The 10,000-nt window shown below is 43.0% G+C and overlaps 1 protein-coding gene across 1 annotated transcript in view; it reads left to right on the forward strand.

Moving 5' to 3' along the window:
- Positions 1-10,000, forward strand: part of LOC122815427 (extracellular calcium-sensing receptor-like) — a 257,829-nt gene that overhangs the window by 12,555 nt on the left and 235,274 nt on the right. The window contains exons 2-3 of the mRNA XM_044087915.1: positions 520-644; positions 1,547-1,838. Coding sequence (XP_043943850.1) covers positions 520-644; positions 1,547-1,838 — 417 coding nt within the window. The remainder of the gene's footprint in view (positions 1-519; positions 645-1,546; positions 1,839-10,000) is intronic.

A 10,000-nucleotide genomic window follows, 5' to 3' on the forward strand; every position in this document is an offset into this window, starting at 1 on the left:
TTGGGTTAGCATTAGATACTCATATGGAGTGCTTTATTATCTAGCAGCCTGGCTGATGGAACTACCCTCGGCAATGATTTTTCCTCTTGTCAAAAATTACTGTTGTATGGCACTCTGTGAATCAGGAAGCATTCCTGTGAAGTCCAGCACCTTGCGGTTGGGCATACAACTTGCTGGAACCCTTTTTGTGTCCCAGAGATGATTTGCTTCATGCCTGTATCCTACATTATGTCTTCCTGGGTACATTTCATGTATGGTGCCGTTTGAAGCCTTTTATACTTAGTATAAAACACATATAAGCACAATAGCAATACTAATGAATTAGAAAATAATCCAGACATGAAAGGAACCAGAAAACATATACCATTGAGGTTGTTTTAATCTAATGTCCCCCAGGAATTAACCATTTTGGTACTTGTTGTTATACCTTGTGTCAGTTTATATTTTTTGGGGAGTCCCCTGGGTCAGACAAGTGGTTCTGCTAACTGCACCAGATTAACACATTCATTCCTTCATCAGGGTGATGGCTCTCTGACCCATGTGCTGCACAATGAAGATGGGAAGATTGGAGCTGTACGTTATGTCATGGGCTATTCTGTCAGGCCTGCAGACTGTCTTACTCCCACCCTCACCTCCAGCAACTTGTATGCTCCACAACAGCTTATCTTGGTAGATGCATCCATGCTGCGACACACGTTACACTTCTTGTTTAAGCATATCACTAATGTGCTGCATGGACACCCTAGGCCCCCTGCCACATGATATACCTGCACTCCTACAAAGGCTTGGTAAATGCATGCACACTGCTACATGTTACACTTCTTGTTTAAGCATATCACTAATGTGCTGCATGGACACCCTAGGCCCCCTGCCACATGATACACCTGCACTCCTACAAGGGTTAGGTAAGTGCATGCATGCTGCTACACATGTTACACTTCTTGGTTAAGCATATCACTACTGTGCAGCTTGCACAGCCTAGGCTCCTTGCCACATGATACACCTGCACTCCTACAAGGATTAGGTAAATGCATGCATGCTGCTACACACATTACACTTCTTGGTTAAGCATATCACTACTGTGCAACATGGACACCCTAGACTTCCTGCCACATGATACACCTGCACTCCTACAAGGGTTAGGTAAATGCATGCATGCTGCTAGACGTTATACTTCTTGTTTAAGCATATCGCTACTATGCTGCATCGACACCCTAGGCTCCATGCCAAGGATGATACACCTGCACTTCTGCAAGGGTTATGGATGCAATGTCAAACTGCCTCCCGCCCAGGAGGAGCAAGCTAACATCAGCCATTCACTCCATTTTATCCTTCTTGTTCCCTACAGAGGCTGTACCACTAGTCAAACATGGGTCATGAGGGGTGGAATCAGGGCTTCATCCCTGTATGTCACATGATATGGATCTGCTTCAATAGTATTGTTAAAATAATCATATTTTTCTATGATGTGTGACAGATACTGTGACTTAAAGCTGTGACAAAGTTTTCTAGGATATGAGGTCCAATGGATACATTATGGTTCCAGGTTTGAATACCCAGCACTTCAGTGGGCCTTGGTAATTATATTTGCAATTGAGGAGATTAACAGCAATCCACACTTGTTACCAAACCTCACAGTAGGATACAAGATATATGACTCATGTACAGCAGAGATTATGGCCTTGCAGGGGTTAATGTGGCAGCTGTCAGCTCAGAGAAATCCTGTTCCAAATTATAGATGTGCGAAAAATTCTACAACAGTGGCTATCATTGGAGATGCATTATCAGCCACTTCACTCCCTGTGGCTCAAATCCTGGGACTGTATAGATTTCCACAGGTAGGATATGTGTTATTTTTCACTTCTGTTTTGTTTTATGGATGGTACCATATAATGTGACCTAGTTTAAGGTGAACATAAAAATGGTGGATTAAACGGATGTGATTCATGTCACATGCTTCTAGTATCCTGTTTAGTTAAAACTGTGAGGATACTTTTTTCTTCAAAACTGCAACCTGCCTTCTTCCTGTGTTGTGTTTAGTTTTTTTTTTTTTTTGTGAAGCCCTTTGGTTTTAATCAAGTAGTCATAGCAATACAAAGATTCAGTTTTGCATTTGTTGTATTGTTGCCGTATAACTGACAATTTTAAAACTTTTAACAGGTATTATAGTTATGCACTTAGTAGCATTGAAAGCCAATGGTGGCTCATGTTGCTGGACTGTTGCACTGCAGCCCATAAACGTTAATGAAAATATTTTAATTTCTTTTTAATTTAAATCAGCACAGTGCATTAGTTTTTGTCTGTGCAGTGCCATGGTGACTACAAAGAACACGTTTCTGGCAGATGATCGTGCATGCAAATCTGAGACTCCTTAAAAAAGATGCTCATTATGCATCATTCCCAACTATATGCTCCCACTTCTCAAAACTGTTCTCCCCTAAAGAAAATATTGTGATATTAGACATTTATATAGCATTAAAATGGTATCGAGTCTCCTGTTAGCTTAGATTCCACGTTAGTCAGCATGAAAATGGAAAAAGTCTGAACGGAGTCTGGTATCACCGTAGCTCTGCCAAGTAATCGCACTTTCTGTTAGTTGCCTGTATCACTGCGGACAGGAATGTTTGGTAGGCTGGCTAACTAGATTAATATACTTCCTGATTACCCCTGAGATGGGATGGTACAGGAGTCAGGGGTGTGGGTTGGGGAAGCTTTTTAGGCTTGCACAGTAAACACGTATATAGTTGGATTTAACGTAAATAAATGGTTATGTACTTTGGTAGAGAAAGGAATAGGGAGCTAATATATACACGTTAAAGTTGTTGATGTAGAGAAAAAAATATCTTTTACTGATTGTTACCTTAATCCATCACACAAAACAATGAGAGCAAGTAATAGTGAAAACCAACAAATGCTGACTTAGGGGTTCAAGGGGTGGGGGGGTGGGGAGGTTGCTGTGAAATATAACAAACTCTGTACAGAGCACTGAGAACATAGCACTTGGAAAACTTCAGACAACTTAGCAGGATTATAGATGCTATCACATGCAACAGGTAAACAGAACACAAATATTGTGCTACTGGGTAGTCAAATGGATAACAACTGGAGCCAGAAGAAAGGCTGTAAGCTATGGGGGTGGAAGAAGTGAATGAAGAGATTTTTATACTGGCTCATTGTATTGCCAGGTTCATAGCGTCATAGGTGTATACTAGGTTACTGACCACTAAGGCCATTAAAAACCTAGCCTTGCAACCTAAATGTGACCCATAAATTTGATTTATATTTGATTTACACGGGGTGATTTATTGACTTCCTTTGTCCATCAGACACATAGGAACCAGACCAGGGATGAATTTCTGATTACCCATCCATTGGTCCAATTTGTACTTAAATAGGGATAGAGAGGAACTCTGCTTCACATGGATGGGGAGCCTGTTCCAGAGAATGGGTATTCTCTGAGAAACATTCTGGCTCTCCAACATGTCCTATTTATGTTGCAAGCAAAATGTAGGTATTTTAATATAGCAGTTCTGATGCTGTTTGTTTTGTGGATGTGCAAAGGGCTTATCAAAACAGGAACCAGGGATGCCTTAGAAGTCTGTATGATATTGAATAAAGAGACAGGGCTATGAGACAAGTGAGTAAAGAGAAAGGGCTTTGAGGCAATCACCATAGGACACTGTGTTAACTCCCTGTATTCTTTTTGTAAGGAACCTTTGTGGACTTTCCAGTTGCTGCATATGTGTGGTCAGGTACAAACCAAAAGGGGCATTGTACTATATGATGGGCCATATGAGGGCTGAGTACAGTGGTATGATGACCTCTCTGGACCTAGATGCCATACCCTTGCTTATAAGTTGAGCAACACAGAAGGGTTTTCTTACTACCTTGGACACTTGTTGGTTGAAGACTAGGTTACTATCTATATAAGTTCCCAGATAACTGACTAGTCAAATAACTTTTAAGGATTAAACAAATAAACACTACCACCAACCTTTCTGGATAAAAAAAGTGAAATAAAAATAAAGCAGTAAAATCCAAGAACACAGATGGACTCACAAATGGCACAGTTCTCCTGGATAAATAGTTTTATTAACAAATCATAAGCGCTTTCACAGCTCCTGCTTCTTTATCAGATGATAATAACAACCTCTTACACTTTTATATAATCCTAACGCATCAATTATCCACAGGAGCTGTGAAAGTGCTTATGATTTGTTAATAAAACTACAATCTATCCTGGAGAACTGTGCCATTTGTGAGTCCATATGTGTTCTTGTAATTAACTTTAAGGATGTTTTATTGATAATATAGTTCCCCAGGGTGGCAAACTTCCCAAAAGGTACTATAATGCATTTCTTGGTATTGACCTTTAAGCCATGGCTTTGTTACCAAGTGTTTTGTCTGTAGTATACCTCCTTAAAGGGCATTCTCATCCTGTGAGGATTCAATGACTGCTTTCACTTTGCAATCATCTGAGAAATTTGTTAGCCAGAGGCCCTTGACATTTGCTTTGACATCTGAGAAGTAGATGCCAAAGAGGAGTGGTCCTATCACAGAGCCCTGGGGGACACCACTGGTGACCAGCCTCTTTGTAGAGGTGGCCTCACCAATTCTAACCTCCTGAGTCCTATCAGTGAGCAGGCAAGCTATTCAATATGTAATAAAGGAGTTTATACCTAGTTCTGTAAATGAGCTAATAATGCCAGAATGCCAAAACTGGGTATTCTATCAAATGCCTTAGCGATGTCTAGGTAGGTAGTATGCACAGTTTTCCTCTCGTGACCTTCTCAAATAAGTCCACCTGATTCAGTAAGCATGACCTTCCTTTGACAAAGCCAAACTGGGATCCATCCAGTGTCTGGAGGTATCCCATGTCCTCATAGCTCCAACCTCTTACCACAAAAAATTTGGACAAAGTCAAAAATAATATATGAAAAAAGCTCAAAAAACAGGGAAAATTTTAAATATTTGTTTTATAAACTTATCTTATCAATATTTGATGTCCTTCATGGATGCATCTGCAGTCATAACAACTGGGTTGTCCTGTCGTCAGGCAGCCCTTCGGTTGGCCGGATTCCAAAGTCTGGGTCCGGCTTCGGCTGATGTCGCACTTCACCCGACGTCATCTCTGCTGGTCTTCGGCTATAAAGGCATCAGCCGACGCCATTTTCCTCAGTCTTTCTTGCCGCGTGGCGCCCGAAGCAGAAGCTGTTCGCAAGTGCCGGTCGGTCAGATCCAGAGATTACTACTACCGAATACTACTTCGAAGCCTTCTAAAAAGCTAAGTGGCCCGGTGGGGACTCTTTCTTGCCTCAGCTGATGTCAGAAAAAGTCAATAACTGTTTAACTTGTGGGAAACAAATACCTCATAAAGATTTCCACTCTTACTGTCTGCCTTGCTTAGGCCCAGACCACGACGTAGCAGCCTGTTCGGCCTGTGCTTCCTTCAACCGACGAACGCTAAGGCGTCGGTCGGAGTTTGCTGAACAGTTTTTCGGCTCAGACTTTGCATACATTATGCCGTCTGATCCTCCGACTACCCAAATTGTTAAAAAACGCAAGGAAAAAGACCGACACTCGCGGTCCGCGGTTTCGGCCGAAACCACGGTTAAGCAAGCCGCGAGTGTCTCGGTTTCGGCCGAAACCGAGAAAACTGGTCAATCTTCAGCCGAATCCATGACTACTACTGAGGCTCCCGCTACTTTACCTGAATCGGCCTCAGAAATTTTGCCTACAACTGTGGCTTCTAATGAGTTATCAGACACCATCCCTTTGGATGTCTCTACCCCAGCACGTGGTGCTGCTAGACCCCCTGCAGCCATGTCTATCAAGGCCTTTGCCAGGGCTAAAGCAGCCAAATCTGCTAAGTCAGTGCCTGTTAAACCTCCCTCACACAGGCCCACTTCCAGTTCACAAATGCTTACTCTGGCAGAAGATTTAATATCCTTAATTAGGGGATCCCAATCTCACCCAGACAGGGCCTCTCAGCCACCAGAAAAGAGACCTAGGACAGAGCCCCCTGAGCCAGTGTCCTCTGATGATTCTGAGGATGACTCCGACATTACAGAACAACCAGAGGATCCTTTTTCTACTTATGAAGACTCTGATGCTGAAGAATCCATTCCAGCTGCCTCTCCACCAGAGGAATTTTCCTTTGGGGAAACCTTACATGCCATGAGAGAACAATTCCAATGGCAGGGACAAGACTTCTCAGATTCTAGAAAAAGGCTTAGGACCTTTCTGCACTTACCACAACATAGGCCCTTAGTTATTCCTCCTGTTTTGCCTGTTGTGGATGATGCATTTAATGATGTCTGCACTGCTCCTGATTCTTTACCTCCAGCCCCTGCCAAACCTGATAGATTTTACAGGGTACCAGACACTCATCACCACCTATACAAGGCCCCTCTGGCTGACCCCGAAACAATTTCCCAGGGGCCTAAGGCAGTAGCCTCGACCACAACAAAAAACCCTATACCTTCAGAAAGGGAATCCAGGTCTTTAGACAGATGGGGCAAAAAAGTTTATACTTCTGCTACTCTCTCAGCTAGAGCTTTAAACTGCCAGTTTCACATGATACAATACCAAGAGTTTATGCTTGATCAGTTAACTAAAAAACTATCCTCTGATGATTCTATGGATAAGAAATATGTTTTAGAAATGGTAAATAACATACAACAGGTTAGTAACCATTACTTAAAATGTGGCTATGATGCACTGGAGGCTTTATTTAGATCAGCCATGACTGGCACAGTGATAAGAAGACATGCATGGTTGAAAGAGCAGGTCTTACCGGATCATGTTAAAGCTAAGCTATTAGATGCTCCTATGGATAAGGCCAGTTTATTTGGTACACCTGCCCAGCAGGTAATGAAGAAAATGGAAGAAAAGGCAAAATCTGTACAAACAGTTAAAGATTTCTTACAGGTTCAGCCCCCAAGGTTTAGCAGGAACTGGCCTGCCAAAAATTGGTCCTTTCCTGACTCCACAAGATCCCAAAGGGGCAGGAATAGACGCTCCAGAGGCAGAAATCAATCCAGAGGAGGTGCCTACAGAGGACGACAGTGGCAAGGTAATAACAGAGGTACAGACACAACCACTACCACTGCAACAGGACAATCACAGTGACTTGGCTCTTACTCCGCCTACCAGGGAGCAAATAGCAGCACCATTAGGCGGAAAGTTAGCCTTATTTTCGAAAAATTGGCACTATATCACAAAAGACAAGTGGATTTTGCAAACCATAGACCAAGGCTACCGGTTCCACTTCCACACTTTACCAGTCAAAAGAGGAATGCCCAACCTGCCTCCAAATCAAAAAATAGAAGCTCTACAGCAGATAATGCAATTAACAAAGATGAGAGCTGTGGAAAGAGTACCAATAACAGAACAGGGCAAAGGATTCTACTCCAGACTATTCTTAGTTCCAAGGAAAGAAAAAAGTTGGAGACCTATTCTCGATCTGTCCATCTTAAACACCTATATCATTGTCCCAAAATTCAAAATGCTGACCCTACAACAACTTCTTCCCATGCTGGGCAAGGAGTGTTGGCTGGTAACTCTAGATCTCAAGGAGGCATACCTGCACGTCCCCATTCGACCAAATTGCAGAAGATACCTCAGATTTCTTGCAGGATCAGAGCATTATCAATTCTCAGCATTGCCCTTTGGCTTATCTACTGCGCCCAGAGTATTCACAAAATGCCTAGCATCAGTAATCGCCCACTGCAGACTACAGGGAATCCAAATTTATCCATACCTGGACGACTGCCTGCTACAAGCGGACAACAAAAGCAAGCTGACAACAGATTTACAAAGGGTCATTTACTTGCTACAAGCCCTGGGATACACAGTCAATTTACAAAAGTCAAGGCTGATACCATCCCAAACAAGAACATTCTTGGGCGCGGAATTGGACACAGTAAAACAAATGGCATTCCTAACTGCAGAAAAACAAAAAGAACTCCCTCTTTACTTCTTGGCATTAACAAAACAGAACAAACTAACAGCCAGAAAAGTTCTGCAGGCCTTGGGCTTCATGGCATCATGCATAATCTTGGTCCCACATCCCAGACTGCATATGAGAAAACTACAGTGGTACCTAAAGAATTTATGGTCCCAACACAGGCACAGCCTAGAAGCGGAAATACCACTAATCCCATGCCTAAAACAGGAGTTCCTATGGTGGGCTCAAGCATGCCAGTCAAACCCAGGCCTACCCTTCCACAACTTTCGAACAAGCCAAACCATCACAACAGACGCCTCAGACCTAGGATGGGGGGCACACATGCTGGACAAATGCGTACAAGGATTGTGGACTCAGGACCAGCTACACCTGCATATCAACCAAAAAGAAATGCTGGCAGTAAAACTGGCAATCCAAAACTTCAGACCATTTCTCAAAGAAGGCCATTTGATGATAAGGACAGACAACACCACAGTCATGTGGTACATCAACAAACAGGGAGGCACTCATTCATACCCCCTATGCAGAATGACTGTGGACCTTTGGAACCTGGCACTCAGCTACAACATCCAGTTACAGGCAATATTTGTACCGTCTAAGGTGAACACTCTAGCAGACATGTTAAGCAGTACCACCTCGGTTGCTCACGAGTGGATGCTACACCGGACATCTTCAAGACCATCACAAAGAAATGGGAATGCCAAAATAGATCTATTCGCTTCCCTCTCAATCACCAGCTCAAAAAGTTCTGCACAAGGACATTCCACCCACTTGCATGGAAGGTGGACTCGCTCTCCTTCAGCTGGAAAGGTCTGACAGCATATGCATTTCCACCTCTTCCCTTGATACACAGGGTATTACTAAAAATCAAGGAGGAACGTCCAAGGATAATCCTGATAGCTCGAACTGGCCAAGACAACACTGGTACCCATTGCTGAGGAGCATGTCTCGGGAGAAAATGTGGTCAATACCCTGATGCCTTTGATGTTAACTCAGAACAACTACAGCATCATGCATCCAAACCTAAAAACTTTGCAACTGACTGCCTGGAACATCACATAGCAGCAACTAATCCAGATCTTTCCCAAAGGGTTAAAGACATTATCCTTGAAGCCCGCAGACCTTCAACAAGAAGGAACTATGCAGGAAAATGGAAAAGGTTTGTCATTTGGAGTGCTGAAAGAGGAAAAGATGTGTCGAATATAGATATGGCTAACATTCTGGAGTATTTGGCAGAGCTTCTACATACAGGCCTGTCCTATTCCTCCATCAAGATACATGCATCAGCTATTTCAGCAGAATACAGCTTTGATCCACCTGTCTTTTCACATCCTCTACTCAGGCAGTTCCTCAGAGGGATCAAGAATGTAAAACCTCCTAGGAAACCACCACTGCCAGCATGGGACTTGAACTTTGTGCTAGAAAAGTTAACACTCCCTCCGTTTGAACCAGCAGCAACAGCAGATCTACAGCACCTGTCATGGAAAACTGCTTTCCTACTGGCAATTACTTCAGCAAGGAGGGTTTCTGAACTTCAGGCCTTAATGGCAGTACAACCCTTTCTAATCTTCCATCAAGATAGGGTGTCCATGAGAACTAATCCTACATTTATGCCTAAGGTGGTATCCAGAGTGTCTTTAAACCAGGCAATCCACCTACCTACCTTCTTCCCCAATCCACAAAACAGAGGGGAAAGAATGCTGCATTCCTTGGATCTACATAGACAGCTATGCTACTACCTGGACAGAACCAAAAGTAACAGAAAAACTGACCAGCTTTTTGTAGCCTATGCAACAGGAAGGGAAGGAAAAGCAATTTCCAAACAGACAATCTCCAAATGGATAGGAAATTGCATACGATTCTGTTACTCCTACCATGGAAAACCAATTCCACAGAACATAAGGCCTCATTCTACAAGGGCTACAGCCACTACCACAGCCTTCTTACGAGGAGTGGCAACCAAGGACATTATTGAGGTGGCTACTTGGACCTCCGTGCATACATTTGCCAAGCATTATAATTTACCTCTGT

The sequence above is a fragment of the Protopterus annectens genome, chromosome 1.part1 (assembly GCF_019279795.1).
Source record: "Protopterus annectens isolate FY-2018-M chromosome 1.part1, PAN1.0, whole genome shotgun sequence".
NCBI classification, from domain to species: domain Eukaryota; kingdom Metazoa; phylum Chordata; order Ceratodontiformes; family Protopteridae; genus Protopterus; species Protopterus annectens.